General features: G+C 51.5%; 1 protein-coding gene across 8 annotated transcripts in view; it reads right to left on the reverse strand.

Annotated features, from left to right (window-relative positions):
* Positions 1-3,065: 3,065 nt before the first annotated feature.
* The window catches only part of ST3GAL3 (ST3 beta-galactoside alpha-2,3-sialyltransferase 3), a 138,458-nt gene continuing 117,821 nt past the window's right edge, over positions 3,066-23,702 (reverse strand). For all 8 annotated transcript variants that reach the window (XM_074221621.1, XM_074221620.1, XM_074221627.1 and 5 more), the window contains 5 exons: positions 23,383-23,478; positions 22,951-23,137; positions 12,892-13,038; positions 10,645-10,791; positions 3,066-7,741 (listed from right to left, as the gene is read on the reverse strand). In XM_074221621.1, the coding sequence (XP_074077722.1) occupies positions 7,652-7,741; positions 10,645-10,791; positions 12,892-13,038; positions 22,951-23,137; positions 23,383-23,478 (667 nt within the window). In that variant the 3' untranslated portion in view covers positions 3,066-7,651. The remainder of the gene's footprint in view (positions 7,742-10,644; positions 10,792-12,891; positions 13,039-22,950; positions 23,138-23,382; positions 23,479-23,702) is intronic.

A 23,702-nucleotide genomic window follows, 5' to 3' on the forward strand; every position in this document is an offset into this window, starting at 1 on the left:
ATATTTTTTGTTGCTCTTTGAAGAAAATCTCCATTTTTTCCATCTCCTGGGTTCCTTCTAATCCCAGCTAAAAAACCCACCTACTATAGGTTTTTCCTATTGCTCTTAATTCTTGTTCTTTGCCCATGTTGATTATCTCCAGTTTATCCCATACATAGCTTGGGTGTACCAGATTGTATGCTGCTCTCTTTACCCCAACCCTGTTAGAATATGAGGTCCTTGAAAACAGGGATGGGTTCTTCTCCTTCCTTTCTTTGTACTCCCAATACTTAGTAAAGCACCAGTCACCAATTATCCAAGGTGCTAATAATTGGCCCCCAAAGTGGGGGAAGCCCAGTCAGTGGAGGCTAGAGCCAAGACCAGACATCCTAATCTTCTAGAATACAGAGAAGGACATGTAATGCTTCATTTATTATAGTTGAGTGTTTGTTGTGGAAATGTAGTTCATATAGCCATGGGACCAGATCTCAATTAAAGAGGATTATTATCTTTGCTTCTCTTAGGTTCCAATTTGCTTTTTTAAACCATGCTTATTCTACTGTTTACAGTTTAAAAGATTGATAGAAAAAAACGGGAGCCTGGCTCTGAGGAATTCAGCTGTCTTGTTTTTGAAAAGAAGTGTTGCATAAAGATTAGAATTGGCTTGAAAGCCAGAAAGATCTCAGTTCAAGTTTTGCTGGTGAGATTCATGGGACTCTGGGCAAAGCACTAGATCGGTCTGTGCTCCCAGGCAATTCTCTAAGACTGAGTTGCAAAGAAGGGCCCATATTGATGGAGAGTTTCCTCCTCTGGGGTCCCCCAGTTACAATAAAATGATAAGGACAGGTTCAGGTTCTACCTTGTTTTTGAACACTATACTATTTCTCCCAATCCCCAATATTTTCCTTTCACAAAACTATAAAGACGTTGTTTTTAGAATTTTCTCGGTCTCAGTTTGACCCATTCTGGGCTTTTGTCTCCACATTATGCTGCTCTGTACATACACTCCCACCCCACTCTGCCTTTGCATCTCCCCTTTTTTTGTCGTCTCCTGCATTAGAATGTAAGCTGTTGGAAAGCAGGGACTGTTTTGCCTACTTTTGTTTGTAGTCCTAGCATTTAGTCCAATGCTTATCAACCAGTGTGGAATTTCTGAACCTTTTGAGTTGACTTGAAACCTCGAGGACACAGTTCACTGCTATCCCAAATGCATTCAACTTTCCCCTCAGGATTCATTTTCCAACTCACTCTATCAGTCAGAATCATCACAAAGGATAATCTAGACTCTCAAGCTTTGGAAGGCATATTAGAAGGGCAAGATCTTGTAATAGAACCATCACTGGGTTGTGTCAAAAGTCCAGAGTTTTAATTGTGACTCTTACACTCACTAGCTTGCAACATTTAAGGTCTTTTTTGTTTTTTTTTAATCTATAAAATGGGGATATGATTCTCAGTCCTTGGGTCTCTTCACCCTAGAACATCCCTCCACCATGCTGGCTCACTTCCCCCATTGGTAAGTTCTTCCTGGGTTCTCCATTTTGGGGTTAGACCAACCAACCTTTATTCTCCTATTATTGAATTACTTCATTAAGTCAGTACTTCCACTTTCTGGACTTCAATTCAATGCTATCCCCACCTTCTTGATTTCTAGTTAACTTTTGTGCATCTTCCACAATTAGAATAAAAGCTCTTGGAAGGCAGGGAGATTTTCTTTTGGCTTGTATTTTTAGCCCCAGTGTCTGATGCCTAATTAGTGCTTTTCGCCTCAGCTACTTCACAGGGTTGTTGTGAGGAACACACTCTAACTGTATGGCTGTTTTATTAAAACTCGTCATCTCACCTCTGCTTGAGGGGAGTACCTCTAATGATAGGGAGCTCACTATCCTACAAAGTGGCCTGAGCCATTTTTGGAGGACCTTCTTGTACTTCTGCTGAAATCTATCCTGGCATAACTTCTACTTGCAGGGCCTGACTCCTTTTTCTGGAACCAGGCAGGAAAGGGGGCAACCCCTCTTCTGCAGGACTCCTTGCGGAGGACAAGGCTTGGTAAACTGATGTTATCCACGACTCCTGGTTGACCAGTGAGCCCTGCTCTGGGCTGACCCAGAGCTTCCACTGACTGAACAGACTGCGATCTAGAGGTCACAGTTTCTGGAACTTGACCATAATAATTCTGGGAAAAGAACTGAGGAAACTGAGCTGAGAGGGGAGAGAAGTAGGAGCCATTGTGGCTGAGTTCTCCTCCCCCAAACACCTTCAAATGGATCCAGAAAATGCACCAAATCCCGAAAGGGGAATCCTGAAAAGAGTGAGTTCTTTGTCCAGATCAGTTTGGCACAGGGAGGAAGACGGGAGGCCTGTGAAAGTTGGGGATGAGGTTGGGCCAGGATCACCCAGCCCCCACTGGGGGCACTGCTATGGGTGTGAATCAGCAACTTTATTGCTCATTACCCACATCCAGGTGGTAGATCCAGGAGGAACTGAGAAGAGGACCTGCGAACCTGGTGGGGTGGGGAGACTCTGGGCAATGTCTGGAGATAGAAGAAAGTTCAGAAGCCGCCACAGCAGCAGCAGTGATGTGGCTCAGACTTCCAATGCCTAACCCAGCCTACCAAGGAATAACCAGAGTGGGGGTCCCAGACTGGAACTTCCAATACTGCTCCTCTGAGCTTTCCAGTTGACTTCTAGGACTGAGTCCAGAATCATCTTAGACCCAAGTCAGAGCTCAGCCTAGGTCAGGAGCAGTCCCTGTCCTAGATCAGACTACTCTGGGAGGATTGAAAGCTTGCTGGTCCTCAGGCTGTCCCTGAGATTCTGGAATAACACACCCTGAACCCACAGAAAGCACTAACAAGTCCCCAATAGAGTACAGCAGGGCCCAATCCTAACATAAAGTCTTAAGTCCGGAAGTAGGCTGGAAGGATGGGCTAACAAACAAACAAAAAAATCCTCTTATGATAGCAGGGAAACTCAAGACACAAATCCAGAAGAAGAGAATGACCTGAAACATCTACAGGCAAAGGCTCATAGAAAAATAAAGCTTAGGCAAAAATTCAACTAGAATTCCTGGAAGAGATGAAGCAAGATTTTACTTTTTTTTTTTTACAAATGAGAGCACTTGAGAAAAAAAATGAGAAAAGAAATGAAAATGAAGGAAGAAGGAATTGAAAAAGGAATGAACAACTTGGCACATAAGATACAACAAACTCCATTAGGAAGGCCAGTACCTCCATTAACCGAGACACATCAATACAAAGTCAAAAGACTGAAAAATGGAAGAAAATGTAAGTAGCAAAAACAAGCTAGAAAACAGATCAAGTAGAAAACTTTTAAGAATAAGTATATGGGAGGGGTGGCTAGGTGGCGCAGTGGATAAAGCACCGGCTCTGGAGTCAGGAGTACCTGAGTTCAAATCCGGTCTCAGACACCTAATAGTGACCTAGCTGTGTGGCCTTGGGCAAGCCACTTAACCCTGTTTGCCTTGCAAAAACCTAAAAAAAAAAAGAATAAGTATATGATTTTTAAAGAGTCTAGATATCTTATTTAGAGAAAAAATAAATTTAGAAGATGTTAAAGTGGAAATAGAATCTATTTGTAACCTCCTGAAACTCCAAATAGGAAAACCATAACCAAAATTCAAAGCTTCCAAGTCAAAGAAAAAAATACTTTCAAGCATCTAGAAAGAAAACAGGTACTGAAGAGTCTCAGTCAGGATCACACAGGATTTAGAAGTGTGGAGAGTTTAGAATCTGTTAATCCAGAATACAATGGCGATGGGCTTATGGCCAAGAATATTTTATCCAGCAAAACTGAGTATAATCTTCAGGAGGTAAATGAATTTTAAATGAAAGAGAAGAGTTCTAATCATTCCTGATGGTTAAACCAAAAGACCAAAGTGACAGAGAAACTCTGAAGTTTGAAGACAGGGGTGAAGAGCAAAGTAAAAAGGTAAATATGAATTATCAATGATAAACAATGAAAAACTTGATTACAATCAAATATGAGGAAATGATACATGTCTTTTATGAATTCTATCATCATCAGGATTCATAGAGAAAAAGAAAATATCTAAGAATGATTTTGTTTTGTCTTGATGATCCTAAGAAAGAAATGGGAAAAGAAGGGAAGAGGAATGCATGGGGGAGGAGGGTGGAACAGGGAAAGGGAAGGAAGGTTAGGGACAATTATCTTACATAATCAGGGCTCAGAAGTAGATATCCTTACAAAGAAGGAAGCAAGGGAATGGTTGAGACATGACTGCTATTTTTCATCTGAACTGGTCAGAAGAAGGAAGAATGCACACACACACACACACACACACACACACACACACACACACACACACACACACACACACACACTAACACACTTTTTTGGGTACAGAAATTATTTCACTCAATGGAAGTAAGAAGGAACTGGGAGAAGGGGTGAGGGGGAATTAGAGGGAGGTTAAGGAAGGGATCAGTCCAAGCAAAACAGATTTTGATGCCCCCAAAACAGTGATTGTTCTTTGAGGTGGCAAAGAATTGGAATTTGAGAGGGTGCCCATAAATGGGAGAATGAATGAAAAAGCTAAGGTATACAACTGTATTGAACTCTTATCATGTGATCAGCAACCAGGACTCCTGAGAAAGAATGATGAAATGTGGGACCCACCTCCATGAGAGAGAGGTAGAGCACTCAGAATGTAGAATGAGATAAATAATGTTTTGGACATGGCCAATGTGGAAATTAGTTTTGATTGACTATACATGTTTGCAAAGGGTTTTATTTTTCTCATGTTCTCAAGTAGGGAGAGAGGGAGAGAGAGAGGTCCATTAGGGCTGGTTGGTTAAAAAAGAATATTTTAAAAATGGAAATGTTTCAATTTAAAAAAAAATTAAGACAATCTATGGATCCACAGGGAAGCTGGAGGTATGGTGTGGTGTGGTGATAGGGGCATGTCTTGGCATGAGGTCACCTTCCCCCCCCCCCCCACTGTAGGTCCCAGGGATTCCTACAGGTTGTTGCTGCTGTTTTGGATGGTGAAGTGTGAGAGTTGCTGGTCAAAGCAGTGGCAGGAGCCAGTGGTCTCACTTAACTAAGCCCTGGATGGGGAAGTGGCCAACTCTTGTTTTCTGTATCTGCTCCCTTTCAGAGACGGAATTAAAGAAAAGAATCCTCCTGGTCCTTGGTGAAACCTTTTCAATTCCAATATTCCTCTAATGGAATGATATATAAAGAAGGAAGGGTGGAAACATGTATTTATTAAGTCCCTACTGTGTGCTAGCAGGATGCTAAGTGCTTGATAAATGTTATCTCACAATAGTCCTGGAGGTAGGTGCCATGATTATCCTCATTTTTCAGATGAGGGAACTGAGGCTCAGACAGGTTGACTGGCCACTGGTCACACGGCTGGGAAGTGACCGAGAGGATGGGCCGAGGTGCTGCAGGTTTGTCCTTCTGCTCCCGAGATGCCCAGCAGCCTCTCCCTGCTGCTGGAGCCTCCAGAGGAGGGCATGGGGAGGGGCCCCTTAACCTCGACCCACTAGGATTTGAGCTGGTGATCTCAAGGTGTCTCGAGGTGAACCCACCCTTAGGCAGCAGGGGGATTAGGGAGGGGAAACTGATGGAACATGTTCTCCCAGGAGAATGATTGCTGGCCAAGAGTGTGCCAGGCTACCTAGGGAGACAGTGGCATAGCATGGCAAACAAATCTATCTGAGGGCACTGCCAGAGAGGCAGGGAGAGCACCTTGAAGAGGGGGCTGGCTGGCCATCTCCGATAGACCAGGGCCTGACTCCCTGTTCTTGGGGCAGCCTCAGGGTTCTCCGGGAAGTGGCGCTATGGTATTCAGGGTTGAGCTCTGCTTGGGGTGAGAGCCCTACCCTGTCCCCTACCCCTCTGCTGCCATCCTAGGTTCCTGAAGGGAAAAGGGTATTGCTTGTGACTGTCTGTCTTCAGGCCACCCCTCTGGGCTGCAGCCTCAGGGACAGAGCATCCAGGATATAAGGCCCCCCTTTGGCTACTGGGCTTCCTCCTGAGACACAATCTCAGGGCCCTCTGGAGAGGCTTCCTAGACCCCTAAAAGAACCCCAAGTCCTGTAGTCAATACAATGAGCTGGGGCTCTGAGGAGAGAGCCACCCTGGATCAGGGAACCCAAGAGCAGTCTTTGCTTTGGGGATCCCTGTCAGGAAAGACCAGTGGCTGTTTCCTCTCCCCACCTGGAATAGCTTTGCCAGAAGGGCTCCCGGTGCGGCCATTGGGACCTTGGATTTCTGAAGGGAGGGTAGCACAACTTCTGGTTTGTCTCTCCCTGGGGAAACCAAATAGGGTTTTGCAATTTCATTGACTATCACAAGATCTGGGCTTCCATGAGAGCCCTTGTGCAGGGAGTCTGATGGTGGAGACCTCCAGGCCAGACCTGTGGGTGGCTACCCCAAAAGAACTCCAAGAGGGCTCCTGGCAGAGCTGGACTGGAGGGGGTAGGGGAGCCTGCCCGGCCATGCAGGGTTTCAGAATAGGTGCTGGTCTGGGCTAATGGGAGGAGCTGGTGAGGCTCCAGGGCCCAGAGATGATCAGAGGCTGGCATATGGGGCTCTGCTGGCCTCAGGTGAGAAGAGACCCAGGCCAGACCGCTACTTGCTTTATTGCTCCTCAACCCCTGAAGAAGGGGTAGCCCAGGCCCCTAGGCTCCTCTCATCTGGCCTGGAACCCAGCCAGCAGCAGCAGCTCCAGACCTGGGGGGGAGGGGGTGAAGCCAGATCCATCCCCTCAGACCCCAGGCGCTACCCGGGTCCTGGAGTCCCAAGATGTCAAGGCAGCCAGGGAGGTGGGGAAGCCGGGGAGGCCAGGGAAGCCGCTGCGCTGCTGCTGCTGCTGTGAAATCAGACCTCCTCTCTGGGTCTTGCAAGGACCCAAGAGCTCAGGGCGGGGACGGAATGAGAGGAGTTAGCAGAGGAAGGGTCACCGCTCTCTCTGCCCCCTCTCCCCTTCCTGGCTGGCTCCAAGGCACACCTTTTGCCAGGGCAGGTCTGGGAGTAGTAGACACCCTTCCCCCAGCTCCTTGGACCCCTTCTGCTATTCCCTGCCCCCACCCCACTGGGGTGCAGCCCAGGGACATTCCCTACTTCCCTCTCCTTGCCAAACATTGACCAGACTTCATGTCTTCAGCCTTATTTAAAAAATAAATTATCCCCCTTTCCTCCCTCCCCACCCCACTCTGCATCCACAAAATAAAATAAAATACAGCAAACACTGAGGGAAGAGACTTTCCCAGGGGCCCTGAAGGTCAGACCCTGCCAGCCAGCCAGTCAGGGCCCCCCATCCCAGCTAGGGCCCTTAGCATCAGGCAGCCCCCCCCCCCCCAGCCCAAGGAGGGGCCCCTCGTCCCAGATAGGGTCCTCTCAGTCCTAGGCAGGTTCTTCAGTCCCCGGCAAGGGCCACTCAGACAAGTGTTTCTCACAGGAGTCCCTGCCTAGATAGAAGGAGGCTGGGCAGGTCGAGGCTGGCACTGGTGGCCCTTGGCAGGGCAGTTGCTCCTGGACCCACAGGCCCCTTGGCACTTGCCTACCCAGAGGCTCCTTGTCCATCCAGGGGTCCAATTACTAGAGAGGAACATAGCTCTCCCATCACAGGTTGGGCCTGGCATCCTGTGGAGGCCTGGGCTTTGAGTGCCAAGTCCTCAGCTTTTCAGATGCCACTGGTGAGGTCAGTGATGACATGGGCCTTCACCAGCTTCCGAAGGAACTCCTTCTCTCTCTGGATGTTGTGTGTCCATGACTGGAAGTGAGGAGAATCTCAGTCAGCTAGGCTGCAATCTCTTCCCCTCGCCCCTCATCCCAGCTGGACCAGATGTGTAAGGCCCCGATCCCTACCTGTCCCTTCCTGTGGGCAGTGCCAAGCTCTGCCCCGCCACCAGCAGCACCAATTTGGAAGCCTGCACCTAGTGAGGTGGGGGCATCTTGGCCATTCTGACCCTGAGTCCAGAGGTTATATTGGACACGGAGACTCACATGGTCAAGAGTCTGGTGTGGCCGGCCAGCTCTTCCCAAGGGCCTGGGGATGGGGGCCACTGGCTGACCCCTTGGAGATTGAAAGGGAGGACCCTGGGGCAAAGCTTTTGGTCCTGAATGACTTCACATGTCTTCTGGCCCAGCAGGTCAATGGTGTGCCCAGAGAGGAGCGGGTGCTGTCTAGGGATGGGGTAGGGGCAGGGATGGGTGTGGTGGTGGTGATGTCTGCTGGGATGAATTTTTCTCATTTCTGAGGCAATGGAAAACATGTCTCTACCAGTTGCTTTTCCTGGAGGATGAAGACACTGTGTTAACTTGGGGTGGGTGAAGGAGCCCAGGATGCTCCCAGGAGGCTCCATGGCTGGGGGTGGGGGTGGGGAGAGAACTGCTTGGGGGCAGGAGGGCCTGAGGAGCAAGGAGGCAGAGACAACAAGGTCCAGGGACCTGTGGCTGCCCTGACCAGCCCAGGGCATCTCAGGCACCTGGTCTGGGGCTGGGGGCTGGCTTCTGCCTCCCCTGGCAGGTGGGCTCTAAAATGCACTAAGTCTCTTCCCAAATGAAACAGCCAAGAAAGAAAAGGGCTGGAGGCACAGGAAGTCTGGTACCGGGGTCTTCTGACAAGGCTTAGAGAGCAGGGCAGGGAGAGAAAAGTGGGGCAGGTTTCAGCTGAGCGCAGCTTGGAACAGGACAAGGTCAGGTTAGGTTAGAGGAGGCTCATGAGGCCTCAGGGTTGCTTGGCAGGTCTCCCAGGTGGGGCCCCTGGGCTCAGCCTCACTGCCCGTAATGGGGAGACATCACCCAAGGACCTCCAAGGGAACTCAGTTCAGCCCCCATGAAGCAACCTTCCTCAGAAGTCAGCTCAAAGTCCTCACAAGGAAGCTCACTGGACTCAGCTTGGCATTCAAAGGCTCCTAGTACCTCCCCACCCTCACCGTCTCTGGTCCAGCGGCTGATTCTGGTCCTGGCCTCCCCATTGGACCCCCAGCTCCATCCTCACACTCGGCGCTGGCCCAGCCTCAGACTCTGAGCCCCTGGGACCCAGCAACAGGCCAGTCCCCTTCACTGCAGAAGGGTGAGGGCAGGTTGTCTGCAGAATGAGGGGAGTCTCCATCGCAGCTGACCCCCCATCCTGATCTCAAAGAATAGCCTCAGGTCAGGTCCAACTCCACTCCCTCTCTGCCACTTTGATCCTTTGTGAAGTGGAGCTGCAGCAGCTAAGGGGGTCTTCAAGCTCCCCAGTTTGGAAGTTCTGGGGGAGGCTAAAGGGGACCCCTGAGTAAGGGTCAGTGACCCTGGCACCGTAGGCTTAACTTGAGAATTAAAAAACTCGAGAATAAAATAGTCACCCAGTGTGAGCGAGAACTGGGAGAGTGAGCCCTGGGCCTTCACCGTTACCAGGGAAAAATGTCAAGATGACCCTCCTTCAAAATAAGCTATAAAATGCCCCAGAGATCTGAGACAGCCTGAAATCCACGGAATAGTTGTATAATAACAAGTGCTACACACTCATTTCAGAAATAAGGAAAGTCAAATCACTGGAGTGGCATTCACTGCACATGGTCGGGCATTGCCAATACAATAAAGATGACAATATTCTGGGAGGCAGAAGTCCCAGGAGAGGGGCTCACTCCGGACCCAGCTCGCAGGAATCCCGGAAACTCTGAGCTAAGCTACAAGGGGCCAACTTGCCACAGTGGGTGTCCTGGATCTGCCTAGAGCATTCCTGGGACGGGGAGCTCGCTACCTCTCACCACAACCCCTCCTCTCCCCCCCACCTCCAGGGCAGCTCCTGATACCCATCCCAATCTGACTGCTCTGTAGCTCACTCACTCCCCTTCTAAGAGAACCTTCCTCCACAGAAGAGCTCCTCAACTATCATATTCCCCCTGACTCTTCATCCGCTGGACTCCAGACCCTTGGCCAACCTCCTCTGGAACCTGTCCAGGTGCTTAGTCTGTGCCTCCCCTCCCCCCAAGCTGGACCTGAGCCTTCAGAGGAGGGCTGGTGAGGGCACAAGACAGAGACGCCACCTCCTTGATGCAGCCCAGGATTCCTGGAGCTTTCCTGGCAACCAATCACACACCTGTGGTCCACTGGTCTCCCCCTCCCCACTGCAACTAAGCAGGCCTCCTCCATCTTGGATGTGTGAAGTTGGTTTTTTCAACCCATAATGTAAGTCTTTTTTTTTTAAGTTTTTGCAAGACAAATGGGGTTAAGTGGCTTGCCCAAGGCCACACAGCTAGGTAATTATTAAGTGTCTGAGACCGGATTTGAACCCAGGTCCTCCTGACTCCAGGGCCGGTGCTTTGTCCACTACACTACCTAGCTGCCCCCTCATAATGTAAATCTTGACATTGATTGTGATTAAATCTCACTTGATTGGATTCAGCCCAGAGCTTCAGCCTCTGGGATCATTTTGGATTCTGGGGGTTCACCCGGTGTGTTCCCTCCTTCTGGCCCTCCCAACTTGGGGCCATCTGCAACCTGGACAAGTTTGCCCTCAGCCCAGCACAGGATGAGGAGCTGGGAAGGTTCACAGGCCCTGTTCCCATCTCCCAGGAGCAGCTGAGCCCCCAGAGGAGAGGCAGAAAGGATTCAGACTGGGCTTTAGGCTGGGATCCCCTTGGGGTCATCCTCAGGACCCCCAATCCCCCCATATCCCATTCCTACCTCCTTGATGGCTGCCATGCGAACAGACTCGTAGTAATGAAGGGGGGCGTTGGGAGAGCTCATGTCATAGCCAAAGCCGGCCACCGCCACCTGGTCACAGCTGTGCAAGGCCATGGTGACTGCCACAGTGCCCAGCGTTGGGATATTCTGGAGGGGGAGGGAAGAGAGCTCAGGGTGTGTACAGTCCATTTTCCCTCCCTCCCATCTCCCAAGTCTCATCCTGGGCTCCCTTGCCCGCTGACAAGCCTGGGCTTTAGGTAATGAGACTTAGCCCCAACCCGCAGCAGGCCCATGCATGGAGGGCAGCGGGGCTCCCTGGGGGGTGGGGATGCAGGAAGGGGAGGCTGAATTCCCCATCTGGGATGCAGCATCTCTTTGCTGTCGCTACTGGGTTATGGCAACACTGGAACAGTCCCCTCCCACCTTGGGGACAGAGGGAGGTCACAGACAGAGGCAGGAGGAGACCCAAGATCCTCTCTAGGGAAGTGGAAAAAGAGAGAAAAAGAAGCAGAGATGAGGTCACAGAGAGTGGGACAGAGACAGAGAGAAACGCTGGGAGATGGCACGGACAATGACAGGACAATGGAGAAATGCAGATACCAACAGAGGCAAAGAGACAGGTAGGGATGAGGGCCAGGAGGGGTCGAGGGAGCCAAAGGCAGATCTGAGGCCAGGCCGGCTCGGCGGGGTGGGGTCTCAGGAGACCTTGGGCCTGGGAGCTGCCCCCCCTCCCTGCCCTTGGACAGAGCTGGTCAGTGCGGTCTCTTTCAACAACTGCTTTTCTTTCTCATGAGGCCTGGGGGTGGTAGTATGTGTTTCATGTGTGTAAGGATATACATGTGATTACATGTGTGTGGTTGTTTGTTGCACGCACACGAGTGTGTTGTGTCTGTGCACACAGGTGGGCAGGATTTCTCTGAAAGCTCCTCCTCAGCCCTGGAGATCTGACATCCCCCAGAACCTTGGCCTGGCCTTGAGGCTCCTCCGAGAAGGGCCCTGCTGCCCAGGCAGGGTCAGAGGTCAAGCTGGATGCCAGATTCATTTGGGAGCTTTTTCTCCCCCCACCCATTCTGCTCTCCTGCCTTTATCCCGGGCCCCCAGCCTGTCCCAAGGATGCCCATCAGACTCAGTCTGACTCTTTCCTCTCTGGGCATCACCTGTTCTATGACACAGCAGTCCCTTTGGGTCCCCACAGCATCCAAAACTCTCATCACTTCTGCTGGCCAGCATCTGGCACAGGATGGCAATGCCCACTGGGCAGGGCTGGGGTGTCTGCTTCTACAACCCAGAGTCCTCCCACTGTAGGTGGGCTTTGCCAGTCTTCTGCCTTCCTTCCCAGCCAGCTTTGAGATCCCTCCCTGTTCTCTGAAGGCAGCAAAGGGTGAGGTGGGTAGAGTGTAGGATCTGGAGCCAGGAAGATCTGAGACTCAGACACTATTCACAAAGTGACCCTGGGCAAGTCACTAAACCTCTGTCTGTCTCCATGACAGAAAAACGGGGACCACAACAGCATTTGCTTCGTGTGGTTGTGAGGATCAATGAGATCATCTTTGTAAAGCACCCTCATCTAATAGGACCTTTCGATGCTTGCCCCCCTGCCCCTCTCTCTACGCCTCCTCACCACTGTCTCTGAGAAGCCTTTTCCATCTCGGCTCCAGATCCACCTCTGCCCAAAGCTGGACCCCGTTCCCCAGACTCATTTTGTATCCACTTAGGTGGGCACATGTTGCCTCTCACTTGAATGCAGGCTCCTTGAGAGCAGGCTGGTGTTTAATCCATGACAGATTATCTGGCCAGACCAATGCCTGTGGATCCCTCTCTGGTCCCCAGTGATCTCCTTCAGTCCCCTGTGGCCTGGGCTCCCCGGTCCTGCCCTGGGGCTCTGCTGCCTTGCCCAGGTAGCAACCTGATCATGCTCCATGCACTAGCTTCTCACCGCCGACTACCAGAAGGCATTCTAGGAAAATGCCTTCTTTCCACAGATGCTGAAGCCCAGGACTTTGCAGTCCCCATTTTCCTGGTTATTCATCCACATCCCAAACTATATGATTTGTGTCTCCTCCAGCCTTCAAGCACATGTGAGAGCCTCTGTCCATTTGGAGATACCCTTTGGGGCTAGGAGAGAGAGGAGGGCTTGGTGCCTCTACCTGGGAGTCATCCTCTCAGAGATGACACTGGCTGGTATGTGCTCCTCCTCCCTCCCCTCACTAAGCCCTCCTCCCATCCTGGCCCAGCCAGGCTTCTTACCCCTCGGCCCATCAGGCCATGGTTGAAGGGGAGTCCAATGAAACTGAAGGCGGCCTCTTGGATGAAGTAGGGGTTGAGAATTCGGATCTCAGGTGGCTCCTTGGGCACTCGAGTGGCAACTGACTTCCAGAAGCCGTCGGAAGCACTCTGGGAGGGGACAAGGATGAGAACAGAGACAGGAAGTATAAGTGGAGAAGTGCAAGGCGACAGATGATTCCAAACATGTCCATTGAGGCCTGAAGGGTGTGAACCAAGACCAAGGATGAATGGGGAGATGTGTGACTGAGGGAGCAGGAGAGTGAACAGCTTAAAGAGGGGTGTGACGAGAAGAGAAACACAGGTGAGACTGAAGAAAGGGTGGGACCCAAACGGGACAGCATTGGGAGTGGGGGTGAGTCAGGGGTGAATGACAGAGGATGGTGCAGGGGTAGGAAAGGGAATGGAAAAGGGTTATGAGCAGAGATGGGGCAGAGGGATGACTGGAGGTTAAGGCAGAGCTATGACTGGGGATAGGGTGAGGTGTGAACAGGGATGGGAGGGGATGTGTGAATGGGGATGGGAAGGGGGATATGATTGGGATAGGGGAAAGTGTGAATGGGGAAGGGAGGGAGGAGTAAATAGGGATGAGAAGGGATGTGTGAATGGGAAGGGAGGTGTGACTGAGGCTACAGTGAGGAGTGAATGGAGATGAGAAGGGTGCTATGAATGGGGATGGGGGAGAGGTGTGAGTGGGGTTAAGAAAGGCATGAATGGTGATGGGGCGGGTTGTGTTTGAAGGCTGGATAGAAGATGAATGGGGATATTCAGTATTCAGGCAGAGATGGGAAGGAGGTGGAGCCGACTGTTGCCGAGAATGAGATAGGTTGTGATTACAGATGGGAAGGAGTTGGGACAGGAATAGGAAAAGACATGACAGGGGTTGAGATGTGAATTGGGTTGGCCCCTGGGGTACCTGGCACTGAGTCAATGGTGTGCTTTGGCTGTACAGGAGCATTGGGGTTGGGGCCTGGGTGCGACAAGGGATGGAATAGGGCTGTGGCTAATGGAGGTCCAGGTGAGTTTGAAAAGCAGGCTCTGTGGCAGTGCCCTTCTGGGACAAAGGGGCCTTGATCTCCTTCCCGTTTCAGAATCCAGGCTCACCTGCTCCCTGCTTCCTCCTGGGTGGCTGCTCCAGTCCTTTCTGAAGATGTGCTTGCCTCATTCCCTCCTCCCTCTGCCTTCCCCGTCCCGTGCGGCCCCTGCCCGCTTTGTCCTTGGGTTCTCAGCCTCCCTCTCCCCACTGGCTTGCGCTGCTGCTGCCCTGAGGGGGCCTGGGCACTGCCTCACTCTATCTTGTGGCTGCCTCACTCTCTTGTTTACTACCTTACTCTGACTTGATCATTCTTTCCTATGAGGAACCTGGAAAATGAAGACACAGGTGGGACTCCCTGAGCTCTCCCTGTTTGCTTGCAGGAATTGAGTTGACACAAGACCCTTGGTCCTAGTCCTCGAGGCCTCTCTCATCTAGAAAATTCAGATTCAATTGGCAGTTGAGCTCTTGTCCAGCTGACCTGAATCACTGATCCTCTCCCTTGGCATCCCCATACCCGCGGCTGCCTAAGTCAGTTGCTGAAGCAGTTGGTTATAGACAGAGAAACGTCTGGATTAAGAGGGACCACAGGGAAGCCCCATAAGGCTTGCAGAGAGAAAGGAGAACCCTGTCCAGCAGGGGAGTCCTGCTCCCCAGGAGAAGTATTCACATCTGACCAAAGACAATTAGGATGTTGGGTTTTCAGGGAAACGAAAAATTAATTCTCCAGAGACAGCAGAGAGGGAAGATCCCAGAACAATGAAAATGGCCACAAGCAGTCACAGACCTATCTGTCATCATTTCTCATGAAAACAGTCTAAGACCAGGGGGTCAATCAGCAGCCAGTCAATCAGTAGAAGGCATAGACAGAAGGGGAAGCAGCCCTGTCCGCAGGGAGCTGACATTCTAAGTAAAACTCTCAAAAGCTGCCCACTTGCCCACCCATCTCCTCACAGTCCACAGTGACCGGCAGGGGCTAGAGGCCCCTGATATGGCTTCAGAGTCGGATGAACATCAAGATCCAAACAGGGCCCTGATGGAACCCTCTCGGTGACAGGGTAAAGTCTCTGCTCTACCATTCTCCTAGCTCTCTGGACCTCAGGCTCCTCATCTGTGACATGGGGATAACAGAGGCCTACAGTCAAGGATGCTTCTAGACTTAGAGGGAGCCCTGGGCTCGGAGTCAGGAAGCCCTAAGTTCACATTCAGTCTGTGACACTTACTGTCTGTGGGTCCCTGGATACATGGTCTATAGAAATGGGAATGCCTGTTATGAAGAGATGGATGTCAGTCCAGAGGGAGGGCTCCAAGAGACTGTCACAGGAGTCTTCCTCTGCTCTGTTCTTTTATCAAGGCACTTTGTGCAAGGCTACAAAGGCCTTTGAACTTTTATCAATGACTTGCATGAAGATACACATGGTTGGTAACCAAGTTTGGGGATGAAATTCCACAATTTGAATCAACAAACACTAAGAGGTGACTCTCTGCTCAGGCTGGCGATCGCCCCAAGGAATGGTCTGCTTCACTGGCTGACCAAGCTGGATCCTATAGCAGCCCACCCCTCCTCAGGTCTTTAAACAGCACCTTAACCTGCCCACCTGAGGTAGACACCCTTGGCTCTCCTACTTGCTGCAAGTCTCCCTACTGCCCCGTCACAAGCTCCCAGCTCCCCATCAATCTGGCTCCCATGCATGCCCCCATAACCCTCCCCCCACCCCATGCTGGAGACACAGCTCTGACCAAGGGCTGATGTGACCCTGTTTCCTTCTGAAATTGGTGTCACCACATCCCTGCTCCCCTTCCTGTAGCAATCAACCCCCCCGGGCCACTCTCCCAGGGAGCCTCTCTCCCTTGCTACTCTTGGTTCTCCTGCCCCTCCAACTGCTCCTTCTGAGCTGCATCCCATTTTCTGTTGTCAAACTTCTCTTCCCTTTAGACTTTTTTTTTTTTTTGTGAGCTTTATATCTTTTAGCACTCATGCAAACTGGGCTCCTCCTCCCCATCCCCAAATCCCAGTATCCCTAGCCAGACACAATGACCTGGAGGCAGAGGAGGAGGCCGACTGGCTGCTTCTCCCAGCCTCTCCTCCTTAGAGGTTTGCTCCATTCATCATCATGATGCCAACATCCTTGCTACAGACTTTTCACCCCTAAGAGTTCAGAACCCCAAGGCCTGCCCTCCGACGCTCAAGGTGTGCCCTTGGATACATCTTCAGATACTCTGCCACCTAGGTCAATCCCTGGCTTCTTTGTGGTCTGTGCCCTTTCCACCCCAGCCAAATCCATGCCAGTGTTCCACAGTCATTACCCAGAATTCAGAAATCTCTGTCCTTCTAGAGTTTCCAAAAACTCCATCCAGGTGCTCTCCCTTTCCTTGTTCTCCGAGGTCATCACCCCCAATCGTGAGGGCGGAACAGTCTCCAGGAGGAGGTCATCAGGCTGAGGCCAAGGCCTATTTGATGGGAAGAGCTGGGGGAAGAGCCTGTCATGGCACTGGCTGAACAATGCAGCTGCTCACGTCCCTCCAGGCTCCGGCTGCTGGGATTCAGCTCTGGTCTTTTCTCCTTCGGGTGGTTGAGCCCCACTCTAGACCAGCCTCTGCCTGAATCAGTCTTCCTTTGTTCTCTACCCTCTCAGGCCTTGCTGACCCTCAGCTCTGGGCTACTCCGCCTTCTGCCCTCTCCCTTCCTCTGGTGTCTGGAGCACAACCTTGGCACAGCTCCTGAGCCTGCCACAACCCATCAACAAATGTTTATTAGACACCTGCTGCATTCCAGGGACTGCCTCAGACAGACCCTGAGCAAACAAGAACCAAGAATGAGACAATCTCGTCACAAGGAGCTTCCATCCTAAGTGGGGTGACAAGAAGTCCACATAAAAATGTGTACAGTGTATTGTGAATAAATGAAATGGATGCAAAGCAATTCAACCCAAGGTTGTTTGGGAGGGAAGGACAGGTAGCTAGGGGGAGGGGCTGGGACCTTATCTATTTTCTTTTTTAGGTTTTGCAAGGGAATGGGGTTAAGTGACTTGCCCAAGGCCACACTGCTAGGTAATTATTAAGCGTCTGAGGCTGGATTTGAACTCAGGTCCTCCTGACTCCAGGGCCAGTGCTCTATCCACTGCGCCACCTAGCCACCCCTGAGTCCTTAATCTTCTTAACAACTTCTACATCTCTAGATGTGATAGCCTCTCCTCAGTCCTATCCCGCCCCCCGCCCCCCCCCCCCAGCGACCTCCCAGCCCCTTCCTCCTCCCGGACCCTCTGTCATCCCTGGCCTCCACACCACAGTCCCTTTGCCTCATCATCCATCACATTTCACTCCCTCATCTCATCTCGGAGGACTGCCTGCCAGAGTGCTAAGGGCTGAGTCCCCCTGCTCCCCTCTCTCAGAGACTTCATGGCCTCCCCTGGGCTGCTGTCCCCCTCCCCATCTCCCTGCTGAGCATCTGCAGTCAGGTCTCTAGGCATTTCTGAATCCCCTTCTCTTCCCAGCAGCCTTGCTGGGCACACCCTGTCTGGGGAATTCCCTATTTCCATTAGGGGCATCACTCATAACTCAATTTGGACTTTTGGATCGCAGCATAAAATACAGGCATGACAGGCTCCTGGCCAGGGATGGAATATAAGAAGCTATTTGCTCAGAATCTTGCAAATCTAAAAAGAAAGACTTCTACCTGAAAAGGGGGGATGGAAGAAACTGTCAGTGTTCCTCTCTCTCTAGAGGGCTCTATTGGGGATGAGGGGTGGGGAGCAGCAGTGGTGACACCCCCAAGTTCAAGAAAAAAGCCAAGATAAAGCCCGGGCCTGGGGTGTCTGGATTCAAAGGAACAATGAGAAGGTCTTAGAGATGCTGAGGCTGAGAGGTGAACTTGATCTCCCAACCCCACTGAGCCTTGGTGGGACAGACCCAGAATCACAGATCTCAGTCAAAAGAAACAAGAGGCAAAGAAGGGGTGGGGACAGAGGATCTGTCCAGGCCAGAAAGCCCTGGAACTAGAACCGGTGCCAGCAGGCAGAGGCAGCCTTGGAGAAAGAGTCTGCTCTGACTGACAAATTGCCTTCTGTGGGGGCTGGGGGGAGGGAAGATTAGGAGAAAAATTGTAAAACTCAAAATAAATAAAATCTTAAAAAAAAAAAAAGCAAGTCTGTCCCATCATCAGAATGGACTCCAGACCAGTGGGACAGGAAGAGGAAAAAGAAGTCATCTGGGAGATAGACCTGAGACCCTGGGGCCACATCCATCATTCAGACACCTGATGGGTCTCTCTCTGCCAAAGGAGATTCAACCCAATTCAGTGAACCTTCAGTGGGTGGCTTTCCTGAGCTATTCACTTGAGAGAACCACTGAGGAGACCCAGTAGATAGAGCCTGGGCGAACCACGGGCACGCACTGTGTGACCAGGGAATCACTGATCCCCTGCTGCCTCAGTTTCCTTGTAAGAAAATCACAAGGTTTGTCATGATTTGGAAGGTGGTTTGGGGGACTATATCTCAGGTCAGGGGATGATGCCCTCAATCCATGGCACTTTCCTCGCTGGATTGCTGGTTCTGCCCTCCTCTTTTTAAAGGCTTGGGGAAGATGCTTTCCATTGGCCCATTCTCTTCCTAGGGTATGACCTGGTGTCAGTCCTAAACAGCCTTCTTCAGGCTTTTATGAATCTGAGCTCAAATTGTCAGGACCTTGGGGCTGAGGCTATGCCTGCTCCTCCAGCCCCCAGACCCCCTGCCTGACAGATGTGCAGACCTTCAGAACCGATGAGGAACCACTCCCTTCCTGAGCCCTCTCCCTAGCCCCAGGGCAGAGCCACACACCTGTCCCATGCCCAAAGCACATTCGAACCCTTGGACCCCTCAGTCCCACACATGCCTGGCCTCTCAGGTAGGCTGCCACACTAAGGCTTTGCTGGAGAGGCCAAGCCTGGACCAGGGCCCTGAGGGAGGGATTCCTGATTGTTGAGTAGCTTTTTATCAGTCATGAAAGCCTCCCCACCCACCTCTCCACACACAGCTCTCTCTGCAGAGGGGGAGCTCCCGGGGTAGGGGGCAGGTTTGGGGTGGGGACCACACCCACAGAGCCACCCTCCTCACTCTGGCCTCGCCTGCAGGGATGGAGGAGGCTCCGGCTTCAGGCCTGAGTCTTTCAGCCGGACCAGTCAGCCATGAAATAACACATTTCCTGTCTCGTGAACAAGGAATGAGGAACTAGCGGCCGAGAAGTTTGGGGGCTGGGCTGCTGGAGCCTGGGGACAGGGGGAGTGGGGGGAACCGTGACCAACAGGACCTCCTCCCCTCCTCCCCTCCTCCTCCTCCTCCTCCTCCAGTGGCTTCTGGCAATGGGACCTCGGAGGATGCGCCTGCAGCATCCTCCTGGGCCATTCCATAGCTGGCCCTGATGTTAAGCCTACATTTTCTCATTGAGAATCTGCCCCGGCCCTGCATCTGGGGGTGCCAAGCAGACCAAGTCCAGTCCTCCTCCCAAAGGACAATCCTTCACATACCTGAAGCTGGTTCTCATGAAGCTCTCCTCCAAACTAAACTGATCTCCCTGGACTAGACCTTTCCCCATTGCAGGTGCCCTCCTCCAGATCCGCCCTTACCAGCTGTCCTACCTAGGCCAGACGCCAGAGAATTCTCTCCATGTGTTCTGAGGACAGAGGGGACCCTTCCCCAAACTAGGTCTGGAAGCTCTGCCCCAGATCCATGAGCCTCCCTGGTGCCACAGTTAGATAACGCAGAGCCTCCACAGACAGACGTGGGTTATTTGAGTATCGCTCCTGTCATGAGGACATTCCCATGCTAATCAATGCCCTCTCCGTGGCTTGCCCTTGCTTCCAGCCTGTGTCTGCCTTGGGGAAATCAAGGCTCCTCCAGCTTCCCCAACAGGCTTTTTAGACAACCTTCTTCAGCATTTCATTCCCAACCCCTCCCCAAGGTCTCCAAGGGCTTCTGCTGATAGGTTTAGTGTGGGGGTCCTGGCTCTCCTTCCTCTGATCCACCCCAAAATAATCTGCTCTCCCCCCCATCCAGGGCACATCCAGACTAGCCCTGGCTTTCTTCTGTTCTACCACAAATTCTGAGAAGAGAAAAAAAAAGAACACTAAACACTTCCTCCCAAGATTCCGATCATTGTAAGGTTCAGCAAAACATTCTTTCTTGCTGCTGAGAATCAGATACAGAAGGCAAGGCAACGAGTTCAGAACTGCTGTGCTTCAGCAGACAAAGAGCCTTGTCCCCCCCCCCCCCCCGGCACCCTTAGTACCCCAGTCCTGGATCAAAGGTTGGGATTGTTGCTCAAAGCCCTCCCCCTTCTTCATGAACTTCCCTGGGGGACCTTCTCAGCTCCACGCTGCTTGTCTTCATATCCACTCCTCTACCTCTCCCGACCTCTACTCTCTGGTATCCAACTATTTAGACATCTCATACTGGATGTCCCAAGACATCAAAACTTGACAGATCCAAAATGGAACTCATGTCCTTCCCATCAAACACTCTCCATCTTTCAAACTTCCTTATCCCCTTCGAATATGCCAGTCCCCTCCAGCCCCAGGCTCAGAACCCAGGGGCCATGTTCAGCCCCTCACTTTTACTCCCAGATCCAACCTACTGCCAAAACCCATTGCTTCTATCTTCATGACATCTTTCCAATACAACCCCTTCTCTCTTCTGAGAATGGCCGCTTTGTTGATGCAGGCCCACACCCCCCTCACCCCTGGACTATTGTCCTGGTTGCTGCCATGGGTCTGCCCCCCTCTAGATTATCCTCCACTCAGTTGTCAACGATCTTCCTAAAGGGCAGGTCCCCTTAAAGGGCAGGCCACCCCCACTCAATACTCTCCAGGGGCTCCAATCAGGATCAAGTTTTAAAATCCTCTGCTCTCCCTAACCTTGCTCCCCCTGACCTTTGAGGCTTCTTGCCCTTTATCCCCCCAGGTACTTTATAATCCAGGGACACTTGTGGTTCCTCCATCAACTAACCCCAGGCCCTTTCTCCCTGCTGCTCCCTCCTCATCTCTGCCTCTCTGCTTTCCTCATCAGCCTTAATGGAATCATCTTCTGTTGATCATCTCCAATTTAGGCTATCCAGAGCATGTCTATATTTTGTTGTTTGTGTGTAGTCTTCCCTATTAGACTGTAAGCTCCTCAAAAGACAGGGATGGTACAGGGCCCGGCCGTCAGCTGGCACTTAACAGCTGGTAGACTCCTCATCCATTTCCTACTTCTGTCTCAGGGGTATTTAGTCTACTCCGATGACAACCTGCTTCTCTCTCTCCACTGCCCTCTGTTGTACTTTCTTCCTGGGGTTCCTGCTTCTCCTCAAGAACAATGCTCCTTTGTCCTCCCCCCACAGACATTTAAAAACCCATTCTATTTCCTCTGGACAAAGGGCAAGCCCCCAGTTAATGGAGCTCTCCCCATCCAGTCTTGGTGGCAATTAGATTGAATTTGCCTCCTGGTCCCAAGATTTCCTGAGTGTCCTACTCAGCCTCTATGTACAGACCCTTGAGGCCACTGGCTTCACTCTTGGGCTTTCTCTTACATTTTTGGTGTCTCTGCCACTGCTATTTATTCAGCTTCCAATGCTAGCTGCTCTCAGTACTATGTCCAGGACACTTGCAGTTAGCTCCTTTCCCTTCTTTTTCCAGTGGAAATCTTTTTATTAGGTTTGCAAGACTCCCAACAAAGACCATCTTTGCAGTCCTTTTTTGCAGTCCTCCATCCCTGGCCAGGAGTCTGTCCACCTATTTTAAACTGTGGTCCAGAGATACAAATTCTCTTTTCAGGCACCAGTTTCTTAGCCAGCTGTTCACCTCCCTATTGTTTTTCTCCTGAGAGCACTTGCCTTAACCTCTCTTCTCTTTCTGAGCCAAACTCTTAGGAAAAACTGTCATGAGGACATGGCCTCGATTCTACTTCCTTGCCTCTAGCTTCATCACTTGGCAGAACTGCTCTCTGCAAAGTTCCCAATGCTCCCCTCATTGCCAGATCCAATGACTTTCTTCCTCTTCCTCTTTCCTGCCCCTTCAGAGGTCTTTGACATAGTTGATAGCCTTCTCCTCTCTGTATTTCCTGGCACAGATCCCTCGACACTCTCCTTCTACCTGTCTGATCCCTCTTGGGCTCTATCCTGGGTCCTCTCTCTCCACTATCTCTATCAGCTCCCATGGGTGCAATGATCACAGTCCTGAAGAGGACTCAGAGATTCATCTTTCTAGTCCTTGGCTCTCTCCCGACCCCCAGGAAGTCCTGATCAGAAACAGTGGAAAGGACAGCTCCACCTGGAGGTCTCGGGCATTTCATACTCAGCGTATCCAAAACAAAACACCTTAGCTTTCCACCTCTTCCCTAGAACTCTTAAAGGCCCTGCCCTCCTGGATGTCTTCCAGGTTCACAATCTCATGTCCTCCTCGACTCTTCACTCTCCACACTCCTCCTATCTAATCAGTTGCCAAGTCTTATGGCTTCTACCTACTAAGCATCTCTGTCCCCCCCACACACACACACACCGCAGACCTCCCTGCCTCCAGTCTCTCCCCTATCCAGTCTACCCTCTGCCCAGCTGTCAAAGTTATCTTCCTAGAGTACAGGCCCGATCAGGTCATTGTCCTGCTCCATAAACTCCAGGGATTATCTATTAGCCCAACTCCTCTCCAAAGCCTGGCTCCAATCTACCCATCGAGGCTTATTATCCATTAGGCCCCTTCAGAAACTCTCTAGTACTGCCATAGCCCCTTGGTGGAACAGGGGGCAGAGTGCTGGCCCTGGGGTCAGCACAGCCTGGTGGGGGAGGGTGGTGAGGAAAGCTCGGGGCATCCAAGGGCTAGGAGACACCTCCCAGTGGGCAAAGACTCATGGGACCCACTTTATAGGGGTGTCCACCACTCCTGACACCCAGTGCACAGCCCAGGGAGCCCTCCCAGAGCACCACTGGAGGTGCCATGCTATGGTGTACCGGTTGGTGCCATCAGGGTCCCGGCGGGCCAGGCTCACCACTTTCTCTTTGTAGACGATGTACTTGAGCCACTTGAAATCTTGCCATTTGAAGCCAGCCAGGACAAAGAGTGAGTCCTTCTCATATTCCTCTGGTCGTTGCATGGCACCCTCTGGGTAAGTGATGCGGAGGGTAGTCTTCCCTCCAACGTCCTTCTCAAAACCCTTCACTGGAGCTGAGTTCAGCCTAGTGAAGCATGGTCAGTGTTGGTCCCATGGTAGGTCCCTCCTCTGCCCACCCCTAGTTCCCTGCCTCAGTTTCCCCATCTACAGCAGCTATAAAGGAGGCTGCCTAGGGTCCTTGTCCTTCAAGGAGGACAAAGCCCCAGGAGCCACCAACTGGTCCTCAATGGCAAGCAAAGACATTTGAGCAAATGGATTACTGCTAGAGACCAGGATCTGATGGCCTTGCCCCACCCCACCAGAACTCACCTGACAACAATATCATAGTCATCGATCCGGGCTCCCAAGGACTTGTTGGCGAGGACACCTCCATTTCCTATGATGATGCAGCGGCGGCAGCTGAGGCTATGAGGGGACAATAAGGGCCCCTTGAGTTGGGCTGGGACCTAAAGCTCAGACAACCCTAGCTTCCCCAAGACCCTAGATTCCTTGTCAGGCTTAACACTAACACTTCAGAACACTGTCCGCTGGGGAGTAGAAGAGGGAGTGGGAGTCATGTGGAGAGGGTGGGGGAGACAGACAAGTGTGGTTCATCACTTTGTGAGAATCCTGTGCCTTAGAAGTGACCC

The sequence above is a fragment of the Macrotis lagotis genome, chromosome 2, assembly GCF_037893015.1.
Source record: "Macrotis lagotis isolate mMagLag1 chromosome 2, bilby.v1.9.chrom.fasta, whole genome shotgun sequence".
Taxonomy (NCBI): Eukaryota; Metazoa; Chordata; class Mammalia; order Peramelemorphia; family Peramelidae; genus Macrotis; species Macrotis lagotis.